Genomic DNA, 25,827 nt, shown 5'->3' with positions numbered 1-25,827 from the left:
TCTTTCACTGCCTCCCGCAGTTTGGTCAGACTCATGTTTTTAGCTTCAAGAACACTATCCAACCATCTTGTCCTCTGTTGTCCCCTTCTCCTTGTGCCCTCCATCTTTCCCAACATCAAGGTCTTTTCCAGGGAGTCTTCTCTTCTCATGAGGTAGCCAAAGTATTGGAGCCTCAACTTCAGGATCTGTCCTTCCAGTGAGCCCTCAGGGCTGATTTCCTTAAGAATGGGGAGGTTTGATCTTCTTGCAGTCCATGAGACTCTCAAGAGTCTCCTCCAGCACCAGAATTCAAAAGCATCCATTCTTCGGCCATCGGCCTTCTTTATGGTCCAGCTCTCACTTCCATACATCACTACTGGGAAAACCATAGCGTTAACTATACGGACCTTTGTTGGCAAGGTGATGTCTCTGCTTTTTAAGATGCTGTCTAGGTTTGTCATTGCTTTTCTCCCAAGAAGCAGGCGTCTTTTAATTTCGTGACTGCTGTCACCATCTGCCATGATTTCCACTTTATACCTCCTCACAATTTAGTCTTTATAAAGTGTGTCAATTGACCTAGATCCAGTTTCATCACTTTCAAAGAAACCTAAGCACCTTTCACGTGTAGCCCAAGTGGTGTGGCAGCTGACTCCTTATGGTGAAATCCTGCACATCTGCAAGCTTTCTGTGTGTGCATGGTTGGCATCCGTCCGTCTCAGGAGACAATGGGGGAGTGTGCCTTCTGGGGTAAGGTCAAACCATTGAAGGGTTGCAGCATCTGCTGTGGCTGTAGAGACCGATAGGGGAGAGACGTGTTTTGTGGCTACATCAATGGGACTGGTATGCTGGCCTTATCCACAGGATCAACTCCTTTTCAGATACCCACATCAGTTCACCATTCTCCCACAATCTAAAGGCATGGGAGATCATGCCACAAGGAAGCAGGATGAGGCCATTTTACAGAAATCAAGGGGTAAAACTGTTTTTGTAGCACAGATTGCAGGCAGTGCACTGTGGTGAATCATCTTCAATTCCAGCATTACTTGTTTTGAAGGAGGCGAACTCACCCACCTAAAGTGTTTTGTTTTCTTTAATTTAGGTTCAAAACTCTTACATATTTATCTAATCCTTTTGTCACTGCCAACCTCCATCTAAATACCATTTCAATTATAATATATCTGTCAGTTATAATACCAACCAGTAGCTATGGATAAATGTGGTACAAAACAGCACAGAGTTCACTTTAAAGTAAAACACAAAATAAATATATATTTTATTCTATAACTGTAATGGATGTATGGGGTTGCTCGTGCGTAAGTTTGCCACCACTCCTGGCTAGGTAGCCTGGTTAAACCTTTCCTGACTGGACAGCCCTTCACTTCGTGGCTGTTCAGTCGCTAGCAGAATCCGTCAGTGTGCGTTTCTTAAACTTCTTCCAGCACAAAAGCTCTTTGACGCCAAGTCTACGCCTACTTTCCCTGCGCGGAAGTCTTCTGCGCAGGGTGGGTGTGGGCAGAGGAGGACCTGTGCTCTCCCCGCTGGTCTCCAGCGAAGAGTCCTGGAGACCCCTCTCCAATTCCCCCAACCGCCCCCCTTTATCCCTGGTGTTACGCTGATTTCCTTCCCCAGCCGATGAGTTCCCTCTCTCCCTGCTTGGCCCTTCTCCGGCATCGCTTGGGAGCCCTGCCTCCACTTCTGGCTCCAATGTCAGTTCCCTGACAATAACTGAAAATGATTACGTTCTAAATGGTTTCTTTAAGAAAACAGCTGATCCTGTGAGTAAGGCCTTTCCCACATGTGCCCACCCAGCCATTTTGGTTGGCAGAACTGGCACTGCAATACCCATTCCAAATTTGCAAGACCTCAGTCGTTTAGTGTGGCAGTGCCTATACTTCGGAACTCCCTGCCTGTTGAGATCAAGGAGACGGCTTCACTGGCACCTACTTAAAACATTCTTGTTTAGACAAGCCTACCCAGATACTAAAATAGATTAAAATTGCCTCAACTTTCTAAGTATTTCAGCTTTTATAGGTTTTAAAGTAGGGTTGTGAATCTTTCTTGATTTTATCGTTGTCTCTTTTTGTAAACCACTTTGAGATTTTTTTTTACAATCAAGTGGTGTGTAAATTTCATTAAATAAATAATGAAGCCAAAATCGCACACCTATTTGCCTCATTAAATTCAACAAGCACCACTACACCATCAGAGTTTAACCCCCTCCTTCCTCCCTGTCTTTCAGTGATTATTAAACATGTTGTTGTTGTTTAGTCGTTTAGTCGTGTCCGACTCTTCGTGACCCCATGGACCAGAGCACGCCAGGCACTCCTGTCTTCCACTGCCTCCCACAGTGGATTATTAAGCATACCTTTTAAAATTATCTACTTTTTACTAGCCAGTTGGCATATATGATGTGTTGCTGCCTTGGGAGAAGAAAAGGCTCAGAAGTAAACACTAAGGGGGTCAGCAAACTTTTTCAGCAGGAGGCCGGTCCACTGTCCCTTAGACCTTGTTGGGGGCCGGACTATTTTTTTTGGGGGGGGGGATGAACAAATTCCTATGCCTCACAAATAACCCAGAGATGCATTTTAAATAAAAGCACACATTCTGCTCATGTAAAAACACCAGACAGGCCCCACAAATAACCCAGAGATGCATTTGAAATAAAAGGATACATTCTACTCATGTAAAAACACACTGATTTCCAGACCGTCCGTGGGCCGGATTTAGAAGGCGATTGGGCCGGATCCAGCCCCCGGGCCTTAGGTTGCCTACCCATGCACACCATCATCATAAACTTTATTGCACTAGCCAAAGGCCATGGCATCATTCACAAAGGGAACAAAAAGAGGCAGATGAAGGTGATGGACTACATGGAACTGGCTGAGATGACTGGCAGAATCCGAGACCAGGGAGAAGAGTCGGTGGAAGAAAATTTAAAGTTTATCTTCAGAAATATTGTAAAATTAAGGAATGTTAGAAAGATGTTGGAATAGAATTATGTGGTTTTAGCAGAAAAGATATAAAGGATTAAGTAAAAATGAATTGATGAAAGAAGAGAATGCAAAATCACAATATATTAAGATAAATTATTAAGATAAAAACAAAGCTGGAAAGGATTTGCTGAAATATCTAACTGAACTAGAATACAAAAATGGGAGGTGTGAGGAGGTCAAGGAAGTAAGTGAATGAAAGCAAGTGATGTAAAAGTTTGATCTGGGTTTTTTTTCAATTGTTTGTATTTTTTCTGTCTTTTTATTTTTATTTTTTCTTTTTTCTTTTTTCTCTTTGTAATCTTTAACATTAGAATAAATATTATTTAAAAAAAGAAAAGAAAAGCAACAATAACCATAGAAACATCAGGCACTGCAAATACAATAAACCACAGTCACATCTCCTAGAAGTTATTTGTTGCATACAATAGAATAGCAGGGGGTTCTCAGGTAGAATATGCCAGCCTAAATGTCCGAATCACCTTTGCAATTGACCGCTATTTTATCTAGTTCTTTTCTCCTGATCTTCTTAGCTGCCAACGCATATAGTTCTACTTTATAAGTTACGAAGTCATCAGTATCACTCAGCAGCCATTTCACCCTTTCCATCCTGTTTGAGTGTGTTCCATTCGTGAGTAGGGTTTTTATAAAGTAAAGCCTACACAAATCCAGAGTGGAATCCCTAAGGTGGCTGGATGGTGCCTTGTACTCCTTTTTCCAGCAACTCGCTGTGGGTTAAACCACAGAGCCTAGGACTTGCCGATCAGAAGGTCGGCGGTTCGAATCCCCGTGACGGGGTGAGCTCCCGTTGCTCAGTCCCTGCTCCTGCCAACCTAGCAGTTCGAAAGCACATCTAAGTGCAAGTAGATAAATAGGTACTGCTCTGGCGGGATGGTAAACGGCGTTTCCGTGCGCTGCTCTGGTTCGCCAGAAGCGGTTTCGACATGCTGGCCACATGACCCGGAAGCTGTACGCCGGCTCCCTTGGTCAATAAAGCAAGATGAGCGCCGCAACCCCAGAGTCGGCCATGACTGGACCTCATGGTCAGGGGTCCCTTTACCTTTTACCTGCAGCCAAGCTGGTGCCAAATGTACTGCTCTGCTTTCCTTTGGACCACATCTGTGAGGCTGAGAGAGGGGTCTTGTCATCTGGGCAGCCCAGGACCTCCAGGCCACTTCAGGGCTGCTAACACAACAGTTTGACATCACACACATCCCGAAGGTACACTCCATCGTCTCTTGAGACAGGTAGATGCCAACAACAACAATGTTGGCCAGTTGCTGGAAAAAGCTGATGTAAGTTAGATTGTCTCATTGCCTCTCTATCGCCTGCCCCTGACTGCTTGGGCTTTCTCCATCGCTTGACAAAGAGAAGTGATCACTCCCATTTGCTCTCACAACAGTTGATTGGCGGCGGCTGCCTGACTGAAAACATCTGGCAACTTCCATGATGGATCCTGCAAGCAGCTGGAGCCTCACCTAGCCAATGACTCAACACCACTAGGGGTAGCACTAGAGGAAATTGCAGGCAACAAACAGTGAGTGTCCACTGATCGCCAGTTGAGCTCTGAACATGGAAGCAAACAGCAGCAGAAGCTGCTGTAGAAACAATGTGAAACGGGGAGAGAAGGAACTAGATTCATAAATATCTAAAACTAGCTGCGGGGCACTCAGCCAACACCAGGAACAATGCAGAAGGTGAAAAACCACAGGGATTTTTTTAAAAAAAGCCTCCCCCCAAAATGATGTCATTGACAAATATTGTGGAGGGGGGAGTTCCTGCAGACCACAGGAAGGAGGACCTCTGGGGGGGAGGCTGTATGACCCACAAAGTAGCTACCCCTGCGATACAGGTAGATTCCAAAGATTCAGGAACCAGCAGACTGGTTGGCCACCTTAACCATTTTAGAACGTCTAATGGAAATGTATGAGTATGTTGTAATCCCAGAAACCTAAATATGTCTTACCTAGAAAAAGAATTTCAGACTCCCCACTAGAGAGGACGTAATGGCATAATTTGTGAATGGCTATTTTTCAGTAAACTAGATGTCTCTTCAGACTTTTAGCAGTTACAGGTCACAGAGGGCAACCCCAAACTTTGTCCATGTAAAACTCCCTTTGGGAGGTATCACTTTGTGTCTTGCCTCCCAACAGCATCAGCCTCCCCTCTCTGAATCATATATACAAGCAAAATGATGAAGGGATGCATCAATGGACAGAAGTAATGTTTGGGGTTCTGCCTGAGCTAAATGTGGCCTAAGGATTTGGGAAGGTCTTAAGAAATGAGGAGAGCTACAAATTTAAGGAAGGAAACCGTGCGTTCGGGGTGACTGAACTGACATTTCTGAGAGATGTGATCTCTGCTGTGAAAGGTTGCAAGTATTGAAATGATGTCCCAGCCCAGTCCAAGCAACTCTTGGGGATGGCTGTTTATGTAAGGGAATTCATACAAACCCTGTCATCCAGCACATGAATGGAGCTGGGAAGCACAGCAGACCAGGGTGTGGACTGTGTTGATTACGATTACCTTGTTAAAATCCTATAGCTACCGTAGGCTGCTTAAAATTTCTTTAGAGGCTTTACAGAACCCTTCTCTAACCTGATGCCCTCCAAGCCCTCACGTTATTCCTGCCCATTGACTATGCCGGCTGGCAATGATGGGAACTGCAGTTCAAAATATCTGGAGGGCACCAGGTTGGGGAACACTGGCTCATAGCCTGGATTTGGTGCAGAGATTCTACAGAACTGTGGTCATCCCTGAAAAACAGTGGCACACTGACAGAGGCACTGAAAGTGAAAAGGAGCCTCTTTGCCTGTCAGATAAATGACTTTATTCTGGGATCCAATGGACGATGATCAAGCGCCCAAAACACGAATTGGTTGTGTCTTGCATGCTGGGTAAATACATATGTGCTCATCCATGGTGGAGGTGCTGCCCATAAGTGCACCCTCCCCTTGTTGCAACCAGAAGGGACTTGTGCAGGCATAAGTAAATCATGCAGTAGAAACAATAAATTAGCCAAAGGTAGCCCAATATTTGTCTCCATCCATACAGACCCTGCTAGATGTTAAGAGTAGCAGCCTCAGGAGTGCAGAGAATGGCAGTTCAGGAGAGGCCTTTTTCTGTGTCGGCACTTACTGTAAATTGGGGGGCTCCCTCCCCACTGAGGGGCACCTAGAATCTTGGTTGTGGATCTTCTAGGGTATCCTCCTTGCTTTTGACAATTCAAGTATTTTTCTGGGACTCACATCTCTGTTTTGTTTAACTTATACTGTGCTTTTTTGGAATTGTTCTTGTTTTTAGTTTTATGATTATATTGAAACTTTATGGTGAAGGGCAGGGTAAGAATTTTTTTATTAAAAAAACAAAAATGTGTTCTGAAACATGAGGTACGGCTGCTAGTTAGTTGCATATGTGTGGGTTAAAGAAGGTGTGAGAGTTTGCTAGGCTTTGTAGACAGATTAACAAAACAATACTGTCCCTGCCCGTAGGCCTGCAATCTAACAGACATGATTCAGAAAGAAAAAAGTTAGGTACCTATTTTTGAGGAAGCTCATCTTAATATATGGTACATATTAAAGAGCTAATTGTTCATTTTTTGATGACAGCTGAGAGTCACAGGGATTTGTTTTTGAAGAGATCTGAATAGAGCCAATATTTATTTTTGGTCTTCCAAAGTTTAGGAACTCACTTTATTAGAAAAGTTTACCGACAAGCTATGCATTTCCAGGGTACAATGCCTGTTGTTGCTGTTAGGCCAATAAAAAAAAAAACTAAATAGAAGTATACAGGAAAACAAGTATATCTGGCCACTACTGTTTCATAAATTTGCACTTCATGCCCAGGACAGAATAGCTGCTGAGACAGAAGGTTCTGGGAGACGAGGAACCAAAGTGCCTGCCTTCTCCTCCTCAGAGGTTTCCTCGGTCCCAATTTCTGGCCTGTCCAACTTGCCTTCTGGTCAGCATGAGGAAGAAACCGTGTGGGGACAGCATGTGCACTCTGGTGTCTCAACATCCATCCTTAGGTGATACACACGGATTCTTTGGTTGGTGGAAAACAGGAATAAAAAGAACTAGGCAGTCTTTATTTTAACAAGGCTGGAGGTTAATTTTAGTGGTGCACTGAATTAAAGGGAGCCAAATTTGGCAACTTCTTCTTATCTAACAGCTGGAAGCCATGTTCCCTAAGGAGATTAAAGTTCTTCCGTAGAAGAACCACATCCTTGAATCTAAGATTGCATAAACTCAGTAGAGTAGAGCATGAGAGTCTTAATCTCAGAGTCGTGGATTGAGCCCCACGTTGGGCAAAAGATTCTTGCATTGCGCAGGTTGAACTTGATTACCCTTGTGATCCCTCCCAACTCTACAATTCTATGATGATATGAAACTAGTGTGCAGGTTTTCGAGTGCTTCAGAATTCTTCATCAGGCCAGGCGATAAAACATTTGCTGGTAGGAGAAGGGGGAAGACTGGTTGTTGATGAAGCCATGGATTCTGCTTTTGAGGGCCGCAGCCTGAAATGAACAAGAGAATGTCTGAAGGTTGGGTTTTCTGAAAGTAGCATTAAAATTTTGCATAAAAAATGTAAAAAATACAGGATAAATATTTGATGCCAGTGAATCTAGGATGCTTTCAGTTATGAACCAATGGTTTAGAAGAAATTCTAACACAAAAAACACAGACTTTGAACTTCATTGTAAAGCCTCATAGGACAATGACTATTTCTTCAGATACTGTTAAGCTTGATAGGTACAAAGTACTGAGAGGTACTCTGAGGAAAGCTGGCCTCAGAAAACTTGGAAGCCTTTACTGTAACTTGTGGGAATGTTCAGGGGTGCATGAGAGGATATATTGTGAGATTATATCCTAATCCGACTTGTGCTAACAAGTTCCCAAAATACCAGCAGAGTTTATAGACATTCCCCTTTAAGTTCGCAACGGTAATGCTTGCACAGGTTCGCTAGAACCTCTATAATAATTACTCTGGTAATTTCCCCTTTTGTTCCCTCTTAAAATACAAGACACGACACAGTCTTTATAAAAGTATAAAAGAGTTTACTCACGTTCTGTTCACAATATGATCCCAGAAGGCAGACAGCTTAAAAAGGTTACATACACTTAGAATCTATCTTATAGGAAGATAGTACTGTCCTCCTCTCTTGGCTGAGAGCCAAGAGGGCATGTTGCTCCTTCAGAAGATGAAGATGAGAGAGAGAGATATGGCTGCCTGCCCTGTGCTTTTATCATTTACCTGCACAGGTGAAGCCACACCCACCTCTGGTCCCATGCAGAGGAAGTCCGTCCCCAGGAAGTTTACCTACTTGCTAGACAGACATCCCTCCCCATGTTCTAACATGTACACTCTAGGAATGTTGTCATTGACTGCTCCTGTGTTTACATCCCACATAACTAAGGCTGTGTACCCAATCCTGTTTACTCTCTGGCTCCAGGGTGCTCCTGGAGTGTGTTACTCAGAGTAGTCCCATGGAAGTTAATGGTCTTAACCTGGTCATGTTCATTCATTTCATTGGGCCCAATCCAAGTAAAACTTAGTTGAAGACAACCCCAAAATCTGAAGGCAGCCCTCTTTAGGGAAGCTTTTAATATTTAACAGACTACTGTATTTTAATACTTTGCCGCCCAAAGTGGCTGGGGAAACCCAGCCAGATGGGTGGGTGGGGGTTTATAAATAAATTATTATTATTATTATTATTATTATTATTATTATTATTATTATTATTATTAATTATTGGTGTGCATAACTAGCAGTCCTTCATAACTAGCAGCAGCTGAATTTCCTCTTTTTCTGGGCAGCTGTGTTTGTAGAATAGACATTCACACCTGGCAGAGTCTTGATTAACTTGCTGTTTTTTCAAGCCTCACTCGGGCTGTTAACCAGTGTGGTGGCTCACATGATGGAGTGCTCCCTCATGAGAAAATAATCCCTAGACATAGACAACTTACATTTTAATTCTCTATGTGCAATGAATTTGAGGTGGGGGGGGGTTTCAGGGCTTTTTTTCAGCAGGAACTTGCAGGAACTGAGCTCTGGCACCTCTCAGTTCAGGCGCAATTGCCATTATTAGAGAACAATGGAGACACACATGCTGAGCTCTGGCACTTCTTTTTCTAGAAAAACAGCACTGGGGGTATATGTACATTAATCCTGTGAACCTCCACTGCAGCCCTAATTCATGTTTACCACTAGGTTTATTTAAGCAAAGCATACGGCATAGTGCAAGTTGACTGGTTTTCACATGTTGCCATACAATGTACCATCACCATGTCTTTGGAAGGTTCAAAGTACCCATTATAGAGTATTTCTGCAAGAACAGTAGTGCTATCCTTGTAGCAGAGATCCCATTCACTCCCTGCCCACCAACAAGAATACAGTGGTACCTCGGGTTAAGAACTTAATTCGTTCTGGAGGTCCGTTCTTAACTGAGTTACCACTTTAGCTAATGGGGCCTCCTGCTGCCGCCGCAGGTACTATTTCTGGGTTAGCGGAGACTGTAACCTGAAGCATCTGTAACCTGAAGCATCTGTAACCCGAGGTACCACTGTAGTGTCTATTTCCACAACCTGAAGAAGATAGAAAACATAGGTCCTAATCCTTTTGTTTAGTCGTTTAGTCGTGTCCGACTCTTTGTGACCCCATGGACCAGAGCACGCCAGGCCTAATCCTTGGGAATATCCATTTCCTACATCCCTCAATTAGGAGAACTGTCTATTTATTTCTAGCCTCTGCTTCCTGTTTCTCACCAAATTACTGACCCATAATATTACTTCTCTTATTCCATGACTGCTAAGCTTCCTCAGAGGTCGTTGTTAAATACTTTTTGAAAGTCTACGTATGCAATGTCAACTGGATCACCTCTATCTATATGCTTGTTGACACTCTCAGAGGAGTCCAAAAGGTTAGTGAGACGGGACTTATCCTTCCAGAAGCCAGGCTGCTTCTGCTTCAGCAAGACTTGTCTTTCTGCATGTGTGGTAATTCTGTCTTTAATAATGCTTTCCCACTGAGCATAATGCCTTCTACTCACTACAAAACCATTACAGTGGTACCTAGGGTTAAGTACTAAATTCGTTCCAGAGGTCTGTTCTTAACCTGAAACTGTTCTTAAACTGAAGCACCACTTTAGCTAATGGGGCCTCCTGCTGCCGCCGTGCCGCTGGAGCCCGATTTCTGTTCTTATCATGAAGCAAAGTTCTTAACCTGAAGCACTATTTCTGGGTTAGCAGAGTCAGTAATCTGAAGCGTATGTAACCTGAAGCGTATGTAACCCGAGGTACCACTGTATTAGACATTAAAAGTGTTAAGTTGTGGGTGAACATATCAGATGACACAGCGATTCTTCCAAAGCAGCTCTTTATTTGTAAGCTGGAACAGAACTGAACAGCAAACAGCTCAGCCGGCCTGCTTTTATAGGCAGCCAGCTGTCAACATTGTGGCAACAACAACCCAGAGTTTCCCGCCTGAAATAACTGACGTGGACCTGAGTGAAAACTACATACACAATACTCCTGGTGGCCAGGGTGAGGACTTCAATACATAACAAAAACATTTCCACTGAGTGTGGAATATGGAATCAGACCAACTAGCTGAGTGTGGCTCTGACAGACAGCATTTTCTCATACAGAGAGGGGTGTTTCCCAGATCTGCTATCTGAGATATTATAATTTAGGTGGTCGCTATTGCAGTACACTTTTGAGGTTTTGGTTTACACCTTAGCAAACTAAGGCCCAGGGGCTGGATCCGGCCCAATTGCCTTCTAAATCCGGCCCACGGACGGTCTGGGAATCAGCGTGTTTTTACATGAGTAGAATGTGTCCTTTTATTTAAAATGTATCTCTGGGTTATTTGTGGGGCATAAGGAACTCGTTCATTTCCCCCAAAAAAATATAGTCCGGCCCCCCACAAGGTCTGAGGGACAGTGGACCGGCCCCCTGCTGAAAAAGTCTGCTGACCCCTGATTTACACTTTTCTTTAGCAGATATTATTTTTCTGGTTATTTTAGTATGTGGGGGTTTTGTAAGTGTTCTCTTTCACTGGGAAGAGCTGTGACCCTTTTAAAATAATAATTGGGGGGCCAGTTGCTTAGTATCTGAGCTGCGTCTCATGCCCTGTTTGTCATTTTGCACCACTTAGAACAAATCCCAGCTGGCGAGAATCCTAGTCCTGTGGACTGTGAGTCATGGATATTAAATAACCATCATATGAGCTGCTGTGTGCGGCTGGGGGTGGAGGGGCTGGAGAAAGATATGTCACTGTAGTGTTGTACTGTATCTTATCACAGAACAGCTTGTAGAGAACACATAATTAACATAAAGGCACAGCTCAGGTTTATTTTAGGCACAGCACGGAACAGGGTATGCGGTCTCCCCAATGATCTGTGTGGCCATTTTCAATTTAACAAGCCGGGGCGTCATGCCAAAGAGATCTCTCTACAATAGCGGATATTTTACTGAGGATGGAATAAGCTACTTTTCATGAGAGTGGCGTTTTCTGAATGATGTTTGCATGTTGTTTTATAACAGCCTGAGTAGCTTGTGTTGCGCAGGATGTCTTGGACTATTGCTCTTCACTTTTCCCCATGGAAATAGCTACACTGCACTCCATCAAGCTGTTGTATGTCATTCCTCATTTTGTGCGGTTTTGCAAGAAATTGGGAGTTTTTCTTTTCACTGTTGTAAGGCAGGGATAAGGGGAACTCGATCTGATCCTTGCCTACTCACCCCTCATGGGTCAAGCTTGACAAGGCCAGCCACCTGTAGATCATCCGGAGTCACAGTGGTGTCACTAGAGCCTGATTTGGCTTGCAAGGGTCTTTGGAGTGTTCTACATGGCCCAACCATCTGCTGATGGTCAGGTCCTGCAATGCCCCTTGCAAGGCACTTCAGAAGACTTGTCAGTAAACCAGAGCAACACTTTGCAAGGTGCTTTGGGGTAAGCTGATCAACAGTGCCTACAAGCCCCTTTCAGTCCTTACCTGCCCTGCACTTGGTGTGATATAGAATCATAGAGTTGGAAGAGACCACAAGGGCCATCGAGTCCAACCCCCTGCCAAGCAGGAAACACCATCAGAGCACTCCTGACATATGGTTGTCAAGCCTCTGCTTAAAGACCTCCAAAGAAGGAGACTCCACCACACTCCTTGGCAGCAAATTCCACTGTCAAACAGCTCTTACTGTCAGGAAGTTCTTCCTAATGTTTAGGTGGAATCTTCTTTCTTGTAGTTTGGATCCATTGCTCCGTGTCCGCTTCTCTGGAGCAGCAGAAAACAACCTTTCTCCCTCCTCTATGTGACATCCTTTTATATATTTGAACATGGCTATCATATCACCCCTTAACCTCCTCTTCTCCAGGCTAAACATGCTCAGCTCCCTTAGCCGTTCTTCATAAGGCATCGTTTCCAGGCCTTTGACCATTTTGGTTGCCCTCCTCTGGACACGTTCTGGTTTGTCCGTGTCCTTCTTGAACTGTGGTGCCCAGAACTGGACACAGTACTCCAGGTGAGGTCTGACCAGAGCAGAATACAGTGGCACTATTACTTAGTGGCACTATTAACTCAGCAGGTACACGTTATGTGATCCGGCTTGGCCGAAATAACCCTGCGGGCCAAATGGAGAGGCTCTGTAGGCCTAATCAGGCTCATGGGCTGCAGGAGAAGCCCCTCCCACAGCTGGTGCCTCTCAAAAGGAGGCTTCTTCCCCTTGTTTGATGATGGGAAGAAAGAAGCCTGGTTTCTGCAGGCACCAGGTATGCGAAGAGTTCTCCTTGGTGCTGCAGATGCTCCCTAAGCAAAGCCAGCCCTCACTGCTCATCCGCTAATAGATGGTGGAGGCAGATACCTTGCTCCAAACAAAGGAACAATTCAGAGCTCACTTTAAGCTCCCAACAGTTCCTTTGAAGCTATGTCTGTACCTGCCCCACACCTAAAGTCCTGTGGGTGGGGGGCATGGTTTGGAGGATTGGCCTCATGCGCAAAATTGATTTTTAGGTTGGGCTTTTTTTGATAATTACATATATGCTGATTAGTCCCAATTTATCAGACTTAAGTTCAGGGCTTTTTTCAGCCAGAACACACCAGAACTCAGTTCCAACACCTCTCAGGTGGGCACCATTGCCATTATAAGAGAACAAGGGAGGCATTCGTGGTGAGTTCTGGCACCTCTTTTTCTATAAAAATACGCTGAAAATATTTCTATCCATTCCACCTTTCCCCTGAGGTTCTCAAGGTACCATTCATGGGTCTTCTTTTCCCTGTGTTATTCTCACAAGAACACTGTGAGAGACAGGGGACATGCCCCAAACCACACATCGTGTTTCATAGAGCCAAGTGGTGTTTTTGACCCTGGTCCCTCAGATCCTAGTCCGTTTAATATACAGGTAACTTGCATTTTTTGCAAGGATTCAGTGGCAGGGATTGTCTTGCCAAAGGCAAGGTGGTCCTTTTAAAGTGAGATTCAGAAGCAATATAAAATACACAAGTGTGTGAGAAGATTAAATATTTTATTCTAAAACAGCAAGCAATGTATACATACCAAGCAAGCCCTTCAATCTGCCACTTGGAAGCCCTCAAGATGCGGCGAAATGACTCCCCCAGGTAGCCTCAGTTTGCAGGGCCCTGCAGCCCATCAGTCCATGCACAAGCTTAAAATAAACTGCCCAAACCGTCCGATTTTGTAGACAACCTGTGTGGCTTCCAAGACTGGCTACGTGCAGATCATCCACCAGCCATCCCCTCCCAATGCCTCGCTTTCTCAAAACAGTGTCCAGCATCAAAGAAGGTACCCAGCATTATCCTCCACAACTGAATAAGGCAGCTGGAGGGGGGGGGGCTTCAGCAGGACATTAAGGACTGTTATCACATCATCAAAAAACTTAACAAGAGTGAGGGAGGGGGAAGGAACAGAGGCAGGAAGGGTAACCGTGTCAGATCACTCGCTTCTCCATACGTTTTTGTCTTCCTGATGCATTTCCACACATATACACACATATATGCAAAAACGTGTAAAGCCGGGAACTCCCAGAAGTGGCTCCCCTGCAAGGTGGAGAGCTGCTTACTGGGCTTGGGGAAGGTGGTGGTGGGGCTCTGCCAGGGGCCACAGTCCTCCCGCCGCCTTCCCAAAACCTAGTAAGCACTTGCCCAACTTTGGGAAGGAGGCATGAGGGCTCCTAGGACTCTGCCAGAGTAGGACAGGTTGACTTCTTCCATTTTTAGCTTTCAAAAATGAGTGGTGCTGAAAAGTTGTAACAAGACAGGAATTAAAAAGATATTTTGGTTAAATCACAATAATTTAGTTTTGCTTGGTAAGTAAAATGTGTGTAGAGTTGCATAGAAATAGTTAAAAATGATTGCCAAGTCCTTGCAGTTATACTATTATGTTGTTATTGTTGTTGTTATTTCTTATTATTGTTTAGCATTACCTAACATTTTCAGAAGGGATGCGGGTGGCGCTGTGGGTTAAGTCTAGGACTTGCCGATCAGAAGGTCGGTAGTTTGAATCCCCGCAACGGGGTGAGCTCCCGTTGCTCGGTCCCTGCTCCTGCCCACCTAGCAGTTCGAAAGCACGTCAAAGTGCAAGTAGATAAATAGGTAGCGCTCCAGGCGGGAAGGTAAACGGTGCTTCCATGCGCTGCTCTGGTTTGCCAGAAGTGGCTTAGTCATGTACGCCGGCTCCCTCGGCCAATAAAGTGAGATGAGCGCCACAACCCCAGAGTCAGCCACAACTGGACCTAATGGTCAAGGGTCTCTTTACCCTTTATCTTTTAACAGTTTCAGAAGGTAAAATTAAAATTCTTGTTTTTTCAACAGCAGCTCAGTACTTCTTCATAAAATGTAGACTTACCAAGCTAAATGTTATCCAATCACAAAAATAATAGCACCCAAAAACGTATTTTTAAGACTCCCCCTCACTGAAAAGAATTGCAGAATTTAATTATCACCTCCTAAATGACACGCCCTACTGCCACAGCCCTCGTATCTTCTTCCAAAAGCCAAAGCCAGGTAAGCCCAGCTTTGCACAGGTGGGGGAGTAAATGAATGGAGGGTGGGTTTCCTCCCCTCTCTGTTTATTTGTTTATTTCTCCTTCCCACAACACAAAGCTGTGATCACAGAAGTAAAGCAACAAAAGAAGCGAGATACCTGCACCTACACCTCATATTCTAGAAGGAAAAGGTAGAAGTGAATAAGCTGGGAGAGGGAATAATTTTCTCTGGAAATGTATATGGTGACCCTTGTCAGCAGTACCTGTGGCACCTTTAAGACCAACTAATTCAGGCTTCATGCTTATCAGGCAGCAATCCCCATCGAATTCAGCCAAATTCTATTTTTAAGTAATGTATGATGATTGTGCCACAGGGCCAACCCAATACATGTTGGCACCTGAGGAAAACTACAGAATGGCATTCCCCCTCCCCACTAGGGAAAAAGGGGTGAGTGAATTTCTAAATCAGGAACGGGGTGAGGTGGTGGTGGAATAAAGTTCTACATCTTCTGCCCCTGTGGATCCTGCCACCTTATCTCCTGGGTGGCCCAGCCCTGTTGTGCAATGATCCCGTAATAGAATTTGTGACAACAAGGGCACATTCTGAACCAAGGTAAGGCACCCTGGGGTTAAGTATTTCTAAGACTGCGATGTTTAAGTGTCTACTGTTCCTTTGCAAAGGAGGAAGATAAGAAGGGAACAAGAAGCAACTGTGACAGCAGGGACCCATTTGAACCAAAGTAAGACAGTTTTCAAATCAGTTAGATGCTAAGTATTTGTCAAAGTTCAATGCTTAAGTGTTCACAGTATCTTTACAAGGGAGGAGGATGAGGAGAAAGCCAAAACAACTTGGTCGAGTCTCTGTGACCTCTTTGGCCGTGCCAGGTCTGGCAGCCACCAGCCATCACTGCGTATAAAAACCATTATGAGAATTATAAGGTCTAAGGTAAATGAATAAATGTACCAGGCAACACATACATACCGGTAAATATATAAACCACGTGTCTGAAACAGTACAGGGAAAAAAGTTCTGAAACTATTTTGTCTCTCCCAAATTGACCTCAAATATTCCTCTGCAGTTTGGATGGAAATGGGAAAACCTGCCTTAAGGGTACATTTAAGATATGAATAGGGTGAGCCTGTGACCTGGACTCAGGAATGAAGTATTTATCATCACAAAAGTATAGCCAGACTCTCCAGGTAAACCCATTAAAAGCCAGGTAAACCTATCAACAGGTTTCCTGCCAGACAGGATTCTGCTGTGGACTGCCCCTTCTGTGATGTATGTATGATGAACTGGGGGGTGGTCTTGGGCTGCAGGGTGGCAATTTCAAAAAGTCTATATAAAGCTGTGTGCACCCGTTGTTCTGGGTTCCTCCAGCCTCATGCATGTGGTGAGTGAGAACCTGTTGCAACAGTTAATAAAGATCAGGCTTACTAGCTGCTTTGCTTCTCAATAGTCTCTGGTTGGCCTCTGTTATTTTCTCCTACTGATAGAGAACCTACAAAAGGACTCTATATGGGCTCTTGGGTACCCCATAAGGGGAAAGGAGCAGTTCTTTTCTTATAACAAAACACTTGGTTATTTTGCAGGGCTAACTTGGCCCACACTTTCTCAGCCATAGCCCCACTCCCTGCAGTATGGGTGTGAGTTTTATCTGCATAGGCATTGACAAAGTAATTTTTAAAATGTTTCTCAAATGCATAAAACATGTATGAAATGGTCAGAGGCAGTAATGCTTCTGAATACCAATTGCTGGAAACTGCAGGAGGGGAGACTGAGGCATCTGGTCCATCAGGCTCTTCTTAAAACCTTAAAATGTGAGTTGGAAAGATTATGAAGTCCTCTCTTTGAGGCTACCTTTTGTTTCTAGATTGACAAGCTACAGCTACACAAAAATCCTGGATACCTGAATTGTTTTCTACAGGGCAGCAATGACTTTTCCATCAGGGAAGACCAGCAAAAAAAGCTTAAAAACAAATCAGGAATGTCCTTCTCTAGAACTTAGAAAATGGGTGTTTTCACTCTAGCCTTTTCTTTGTCTAACATTTGGCTAGAACTGTTTTCCATAGTGTTAATCATTGCTATGACTTCATTCATTGATTGAAAACATGGAAAGGTGAGAGTAGGCTAGTTTCTCACAAAACAAATGTGAATAGTACCTGCACATTTTGTCTCCTATCTCAGATTCTACAAGTGCTATGGGCTTTTTTAAAAAATAAAGGAAAAGGAAGAAAGCTGGGAATCTTGAGATAGTGGCTCACCCAATCTGCAATTGTCCCCCTTGCCCTCTTCCAAGCTTGTGGGCACCCTCGTTCTTCTGACTTCCAGTAAGGTTTTCTCTTAATATTCTAATTTAAACTATTGTTGGTTTTACACATGAAAATACTGCATATTGGTGCATGCCACCCAAATCTCTGAATGGTGCAAGATTGCAGAGGTTCCAGGCATCTACCCAAGGATTCTGCTTTCGGGAGGGACGCAGGTGGTGCTGTGGGTTAAACCACAGAGCCTAGGTCTTGCGGATCAGAAGGTTGGCGGTTCGAATCCCCGCAACGGGGTGAGCTCCGGTTGCTTGGTCCCAGCTCCTGCCAACCTAGCAGTTCAAAATCATGTCAAAGTGCAAGTAGATAAATAGGTACTGCTCCGGCGGGAAGGTAAACGGTGTTTCTGTGTGCTGCTCTGGTTCGCCAGAAGCGGCTTAGTCATGCTGGCCACATGACCCGGAAGCTGTACGCCGGCTCCCTCGGCCAATAAAGTGAGATGAGCGCCGCAACCCCAGAGTCGGTCACGACTGGACCTAATGGTCAGGGGTCCCTTTACCTTTACCTTGTGCTTTCGGGAATGAGACACAGTGGGGTGACTTTATGATATATGGTTTATTTACACATATATACAGCCTGAGCCTAGGATGGAGGTGTTCTTGGTGTTCACCAAGAAGTCCTTTCTTCCCACATAGCTGCAAACTTGGATTCAAGCAGAAATGAAGCATTGCTGTTTCTTTGTCCAGCTTGCTGCTTTACTTCTGAGTCGCATCACTGTCTTTTTCTGGCTACCAGCCAGTTGAGGGAAGGGGCTCCACACCTCTGCCGTCTCGCACAGATCCACTTTCCTTTGTTTCACTTAATGGCCCATCACCCAGGCGATCACCTGGATATTCTGCTCATTGTACTTCAGTCTCCAGCTTCCAGGACACTGATCTTGGGGCGTTAGAAAGTGCCCCCTTGATATCTGGGCTTGGGTTCTTCCTCACAAGCCTGGCCCAGCTACTGCCCAGCAAATCCAGGGTTAAATTTATTAAAGTATTCAGTTTAAATTCAGATAAGCAGAAATTACAGATAAGCACTGGGGTTATGCTGTAATAAAGATGGTCAGTCTTTTTGCATCTGAAAAAGAAAATGATGCCAGACTAGATGCAAATTAGTCTCATTAGTCAACCCAAAAAATAAAAAGATGATAAAGAAGCTGTTAAATGAAGACCTAACACGGGAAATGTAACCTTGAAAAAACCACAGAAAAATCTGTATAATTCCATAAGCAGGGAGGGTCATAGTGAGCTGCCAAGTGAGGCTATTGAATTACCTTTACTGCAGTTATTTAAGTCACCCATCTGGTAAGGGTAACATGAGGATAAAAAGGGCTTTGTTATGAATGGAAATGAACTGATCTAAGTTACTTGTGGACCTTCCTACACCAAATGGTCTTTTGGGTTCAAATGCCTTGCACAGATTCAGTTATTTTTCACAACACTAATCTCTGCAATCACAAGGTAATGGTTTTGCTTGGAATAAGCCTATAACAAGCACCCATACAGATGGAGATACAGTTACAGATAGGTAGCCGTGTTGGTCTACAGATGGAGATACACTCACTAAAGAGGCAGAGAAAAGGGTCCTCCCCTTGTCAGCATGAGCTTGGGCTCTGAGTTTCTGTTGTGCTGAGACAGCAGGAGACAAAGGGTTGATGTAGACAACCTTAGGAAGCCAGGGAGACTTGGGCAATAGTGTCAACTGGAGCAAGAAGAAAGTGGAACACAGGAGCTCCTGATCGAAGACCAACTGCCTGTGCCAAGAAGAAATTGCTTAAAGAGGCTGCCATGAGTTATAGGAGCCAGTTAAAAGAACACCAAAATGCTTCTTTCACCACCTGCTGTGGCTGCAGAGACCAGTAACTCGTAACTGCTGACTCCCGTGTTGTTTTTGCTGCATTAGCAACACCAAAGTGGCCTGGGCAGTGTGTATGGACATCCGGGCTGCCCTGCCAAAGTATTCAAAAAGTCTCTTTATTATAATATAATTAAGGAATATTTCTGTCTGGAATGAATAAGGTCGCGCTCACCTGCAGAAAGGATGGTGGGATCTGAACTCAGTGCCAAGAGAGCTTCTGTGAGAGCAGAAAATTTTGCATTGCAGAGCACTAGAAGCCCATTAGTATTGCAAGGGTCAGGTGGGGTCAGCAAAACCCATCTTGCTGCGAATGTGGTATATAAAAACAACATGCTTGGTTTTATACTCCAGGGTACCAGTCCAATCAGCAGATTTGTAACTGAACAGATTATTACGATGAAGCCATACAGCTCCAGGCATCTCTCCTCCAAAGAAAACTCACCATATGAAGGTTGTGCTGAATTTCTTGTCGGTTTGGAAAAGGTAGAAACAAAACAATAAGAGGTTTTTTTAAAAAAAAAAAAATTAAAACTCATGCCATATATTGCAAGGGGGAAAAGCCAACATTACCATCAAGTTCGCAGCTTTCCCCATAAATGCTACATAATGTAAGGGATGCAATCCTTAATTTTTTTGAGGAGGGAGGGGGGCAATCCTCAGCTATTCATTCAAGTTTAGTAGCTCACTACCCATATGTTCAAATATAAATGCCAGTTCTTGACATCCTGTCCCACACTTTCAAAATCCCAGTTACAGATAGGTAGCCGTGTTGGTCTGCCATAGTCAAAACAAAACAAATTCCTTCCAGTAGCACCTTAAAGACCAACTAAGTCAGTTCTTGGTATGAGCTTTCGTGTGCATGCACGAAAGTGTATCTGAAGAAGTGTATCTGAAGAGAGTGTATCACGAAAGTGTATCTGAAGAGAGTGTATCTGAAGAAGTGTGCATGCACACGAAAGCTCATACCAAGAACTGACTTAGTTGGTCTTTAAGGTGCTACTGGAAGGAATTTGTTTTGTTTCAAAATCCCATCACACTCTGCATAACCAACAGACTGAAGCCAAGGCAAGGCTGTGCAGTTAGAGGCAAACTCCCTTCTCCAAGGCTGGGATCTTAAGGGACAGGTTTAGCCCTCACCTCATCAGATCTATGATGCACCTTCCTTGGTCCTCCCATATAAGAGAAGAGCTGCCTGTTTACTCCTGTGGAGAAAAGTTAAAAGATGTGCTTCAGGGTGTGTTTGTGGGGAAGGGAAAACTAAATGGTTCTTTGCCCTGCTGATCCAGGCCACGTGGGCGGGATTGTACAGCAAGGCACACCCTCCACCTCCGAGGGCCTTGCAGAACACAAGCCCTCTCACCACACATGAATACACATCAGCCATCTAGCATTTTTCCAGCATCCAAACCCCACCACCATGAAAAGCAAATCACAGAACTCTGCACAATACTTAGCTCATTAATCTAATCTTCTGCCCTCCCTTCCCATCAAGGGCACAATGAGAAGGGAAGGCTCCATGTTTTCTCTGAATACTATCCTGTGATTTCGAATACTTTGTGCTAAATCTTGCTTACCATAATTACATGAATAGCTACAATGAAATCAAGAGGCATAGTTGCATTGTGGTTTCATGTGGGTCAAACCCCTTTGAGAATAGCATTATTTGCTCTGTTTTAACAGTTCCTGGGCAACAGTGCAGAGGCTGAGGAGGCATGAGAAAATCACAGCAAATAAGAAAAATGTACTCAACCATACAATATTGCACAACAGAGATATAGTTTCAAGAAATGGCATGCTTTGTTGCCTTCCTTATTTTAACACATTCGCCTGTGCCTAGAAGTTGCGGGGTTTATCCATAAAATTTAAAGCAAAACAGGAAGCCTTGCCCCACAATGCGGCAGAAACTAGGTTGAAAAAGATTTCCAAACAAATTTCCTTCTGCTAGCATCGTTGAACTGTACCATGGTATTTTTTAAGGGACGCGGGTGGCACTATGGTCTAAACCACAGAGCCTAGGGGTTGCCGACTGGAAGGTCAGTGGTTCAAATCCCTGCGACGGAGTGAGCTCCCTGCACGGTTCCTGCTCCTGCCAACCTAGCAGTTTGAAAGCAGCGGGAAGGGAAACGGTGTTTCCGTGCGCTGCTCTGGTTCACCAGAAGCGGCTTAGTCATGCTGGCCACATGACCTGGAAGCTGTGTGCGGACAAACGCCGGCTCCCTCGGCTAGTAAAGGGAGATGAGCGTGCAACCCCAGAGTTGTCCGCGACTGGACCTAACGGTCAGGGGTACCTTTACCTTTACCATGGTATTTTATTCTTACATTCACCCTGAAATGAGTGGTGAGAGGTTCCAGGAGGTTCCAGCATGATCACCGGAGGCTAATGGGGGTTTCTGCAGTGCAAGGTTTTGCTTAGTCCTGGATTTTCACAGAAGGCAGAGTCAGGCCCCTGTCTCTTTCAGATCCTGTTCCAACCTTGCCAGTCTATAGTTCTCTTTCACACTATAGGCACCATCTCTGGCCAGGGGAGGGGAGAAGCGAGACATGCTCCTTCTAGAGGGATCTCCAGCCGTTAGCTCTTTGGGGGCATCTTTTTAGCTATGCAAAGGCCCGTCCTCCCAGCCAAGAGTCATCTCTTGGACTCAACTTGTCCAATTAGTCAGATCCCTTTAGCAGTCTCTTTTTCTACAGCTGTGAAAACATAGGGCTGGAGGGGACCCCAAGAGTCATTTAGTCATAACTACGATATGATGGCTACCTAGGTGTGTAATAAGAAAAAACCTATCCGAAATAGTTGCAGGTGCCTGCCTGTACCTTGGTAAAATTATAACTACAGTGATACCTCTGGATGCAAACGGGATCCGTTCCGGAGCCCCATTCGCATCCTGAGTAGAACGTAACACGCGACTGCGAATCTGCGCATCTGCGCGTGCATGGGTTGCGTTTTGCCGCTTCCGTGCATGCATGTGGTGTCATTTTGAGCGTTTGCACATGTGTGAGCGGCGAAACCCAGAAGTAACACATTCCGTTACTTCCATATCGCCACAGAGCGTAACCCAAAAACGCTCAACCTGAAGCATATTTAACCTGAGGTATGACTGTATTAAAAACTAGCTCAGGTTCTTGTGCTGCATTTAAAAAAAAAAATTCTCCCCCACCTCCTTCCAACTTGTTATTTGGAGGGTATTTCTCTGCAAAGTCTTTGCCCCCTCTTCTGTGCAACTAGATGACAAAAAGAGAAGAAGCTAAAATAAGGAATGACACGTTGACCTCCTACTCCAGAACTTTGAGGCAGAAGGGGGTTTTTTTTTCTTCCTAGAGGGTCCAACCCCTTTTCCTTGATCCATACAAGTTAATGGGCACATGTGTTCACATTTCTCTCCTGGGGGTGGAAGCAGATTCCAGTGCACTGGGATTCCATAATGGACTCTCCCAGTCCACACTGCCTGGGACAAATGTATAAATTGGATCAATGGAACCCACACAAGGCCAGATTCCTTGAACTGTGCCAGCATTTACCTCAGAGGTGCCACTCTTCTGAGTGGCAAGCTAATGTGGCTTCTACGCCACATGCACTGAAAGGAACATAGCAATGGTCCATGTTGATGGGGCTTGATGACACACCATCACTCTCAGGGAGATTTGATGGGGGGGATATGGCTGACCCCCGCCCCAAACGTCATAATGTACAGCCACCTCATAAAGTGGTACGAGTTGTAAATACTACTTTTAAAAAATAAAATCTCCCCTGTCCAATTCCATCCTGTTTTTCCATGAACTGTGCAGTGCAGGCGGTCTATTCAGCAGGCCTTGTAGTTGTCCTAATAACCTGTGAACCTTCCTGAATATGGAGGGTAATCCATTAAATGTAGTTCAAGAAGGCCTCTTTTCTTGATTTCATCCCTTGAACCGTTTCCATGGAATACTCTCCATATTCAGAAAATTTTACAGGTTGCCAAACTGTCAGCTAATGCTGTAATGAATGGTTCTAATTACATTCAAGTAGCAGAGAGCATTGCCATTTTAATCAAATCTGATCCTAGCGAGCTATTTGGCAGAAGCACAAGAGAGAGCCCAAAGAAAGCACAGCCAAACTGTGAGTAACCTTTTTATTCTAAATTCTGCCTGTCAACAGACTGAATACTCGACAGCTTCGAGAAGGCTTGGTTTTGTTTTTGAAGTAGATTCTGTGGCTTCACCATAAATTACCCTAAACTGCTCAAAAAAACTCAAATATTAAAGATTAACTAGCTAGGCCATTGCATCACAGAATCAGTCAGAACACTAATCCATCTTGTGTTGTGTCTTTCCTTAAGGTAGCTTGCCAAAATTTGTTCGGCTTGCGTACGGGGCAGGCTTGCTTTTGCCCCACCAAGCCCAGTGGAGCCCACCAGCTGCCCATTGCAGTCAGTTACGGGTTTCTTAAATTGTATGCCTTTGCTGTCAGTGGCTATAAAAAGATAGCATAAATCAATCTTCTCACAAAAGGTAATTCTGGTGCATCATTTCCGCAGGCAGACAACAGTAGCAAGATTCTTGTGGGTGGCCAGCTAATTACTTCTGAAAGCTTCCAAGAAAGAAGAGCATGTTGACAATGACTGCTTTTTGTTCTCTGTTGTATTCAGTTCTCAGTATACGCAAATACTTAGATGGGGTGGTATCCAATGAAGTAGTTCTGGCTGTGTGGCAGAACCTCTGCTCCTTCTCTACTCATCATAAGCCCCCTAAATATGTTGTGGGTTTCTCCCCACACCAGAGCAGAACTGGGGAGGGCATGGGGCCAAATGAAGACAGGAGAGGAGAGGGCAATTGTTTTGGGGAAATTTCTGTTGAATCCTGTTAACTTTGAGTTTTGAGACATTAGCAGTACCTAGACCTTAACAGCACCCCGTAGTTCAGAGGAAAGGGGGCAGGACAAAGTTGGAAGAGGGCATTAAGAATATGATGGAAAGTCACCATGAAGCTGTCTTTAAGAAATACAGGTGTCCTCGGTGGTGCAGAGTGACTTCCATCAGCTTCGGCTGGCGGTCCAGTGGCACCCCATCTGAACAAGGATGTCCTAAATTCTGTGGCCTGTGCTCTGGTAACCTCTAGGTTAGATAACTACAATACATTATACGTGGGGCTGCCTCTGAAGAGTTTGGAAACATCAACAGCTGAGTTGCTGAGTTGGCCAAGACAAGTTGGGCATATAACGCCGATCCTAGCCACATGGCACCGGCTGCCAATTAGTTTTAGGACCCAATTCAAAGTACTGGTGCTAGCCTATAAAGCCTTACATGACTGAGGACCTTAATACCTTAAGGACCACCTCTCCCCATACGATCCCATAGCTCAGTGCATGAGACTTCTAATCTCAGGGTCCTAGATCTGAGCCCCAGGTTGGGCAAAAGATTCCTGCATTGCAGGGGGTTGGACTACATGACCCTTGTGCTCCCTTCCATCTCTACAATTCCATGATCCTGCGCTTGTCCTCCAAGCCCCTTCTCTGCACCCCTGAGGCACCTGCCACACACGCTACTCCGCTAGAGTCCCTAAGACAGCCTCCTTCCAGCAACTCCTGCAGCCAAACTGATGCCAAATGTATTGCTCTGCTTTCCTTTGGACCGCATCAGCAAGGCCAAGTCTTGTCATCTGGGCAGCCCAGGACCTCCATTCATTCTGCCCAGGCTTGTACTCTGGAAAGGTCCCTTTGGTGTTGCTGATGCAGCAAAACCAATGTGGGAGGCAGGAGTTACAAGTCACTGGCCTCTGCAAGGCTTCAGCCCTCGAGACACACGGATGCCAACAAGAGGGGAGAAAGAGTGTCGGCAGCGATACTGTCGCTGTCAGTCAAAGTAGGACTATTTTCTAGTATTTGAATTCAGTTTGTTCCAATTCAGAGCTAAAAAAAAATGAGTTTTCCCTGGGAAAGGAGAAGGGCAAGGAGAAAACCACTTGCACCCGTGCTTTCTGAGCAAGCGGAAGTGTGGACGAGCCCATAGTAAACTGCCTTATAGCAGGCCATCCAATGTATTCACACCAGTGCTATTTTTCTAGAAAAAGAGGGGATGGAACACATCATCAAGGCCTCCCTTGTTCTCTTATAAGGACAATGGAGCCCAGCTGAAAGGTGCCAGAACTGAGTTCTGGTAAGTTCCAGCTGAAAAAAGCCCTGACCCATTCAGCCCTGTAATATCTACTTCTACTCTGACTCTTTGGGGACTCAGGCAGAGGTCTTTTCTAGCCCTTCTACCTCTTCTTAAACCTTTTTTAAAAAATGAGATGGCCAGGTTTGAACCTGAACCTTTGCAAACAAACACATGTTCTCATTCATGAGCTACACTTACAACAGATGTGTATTCAAACATGAGAAGAAAGAAGCACAACAATGGGTGCTAATCTTATTCACTCACTCACCACAGTGAGTCAAGTTTGTACATGTAGTCTTCACAAACTGCTGCAATTCTGTCCCCTCTCCTGTGCATCCCCATTCCAGTAATTGCCAGCATATGCATAAATGGAAAAGGTTTGTGTTATGTACTGAGTTGAATAGGATCCAAAATGCAGCAGTCTGATTGGTCCTAGAACAATGCAGCAGTATGATTGTTCTGCAGGAGCCACCCAATCCGGCTCCAGATTCAAGTGAATCCACAACCTGATTGGCCTACAGGAGAATTCAGCCCATTGTGTAAATAATGTATATGAAGCAGGGGGG

At 44.7% G+C, this 25,827-nt stretch overlaps 1 protein-coding gene and 1 long non-coding RNA gene across 2 annotated transcripts in view; one reads left to right on the top strand and one right to left on the bottom strand.

Moving 5' to 3' along the window:
- The window catches only part of LOC309327234, an 88,747-nt gene that overhangs the window by 44,733 nt on the left and 18,187 nt on the right, over positions 1–25,827 (top strand). The window contains exon 2 of the long non-coding RNA XR_014150460.1: positions 4,372–4,506. This is a non-coding gene — a long non-coding RNA (uncharacterized lncRNA). The remainder of the gene's footprint in view (positions 1–4,371; positions 4,507–25,827) is intronic.
- Positions 6,122–25,827, bottom strand: part of LOC309327219 (uncharacterized protein) — a 76,737-nt gene continuing 57,031 nt past the window's right edge. Inside the window, exons 3-4 of the mRNA XM_081836394.1 lie at positions 20,271–20,335; positions 6,122–7,485 (exon numbers count right to left, since the gene is read on the bottom strand). Coding sequence (XP_081692520.1) covers positions 7,396–7,485; positions 20,271–20,335 — 155 coding nt within the window. The 3' untranslated portion in view covers positions 6,122–7,395. The remainder of the gene's footprint in view (positions 7,486–20,270; positions 20,336–25,827) is intronic.

The sequence above is a fragment of the Podarcis erhardii genome, assembly GCF_964252035.2.
Source record: "Podarcis erhardii genome assembly, chromosome: 13".
NCBI classification, from domain to species: Eukaryota; Metazoa; Chordata; class Lepidosauria; order Squamata; family Lacertidae; genus Podarcis; species Podarcis erhardii.
The sequence above is the reverse complement of the archived record's forward strand: the minus strand, read 5'-3'. Positions and strand labels throughout refer to the sequence as shown.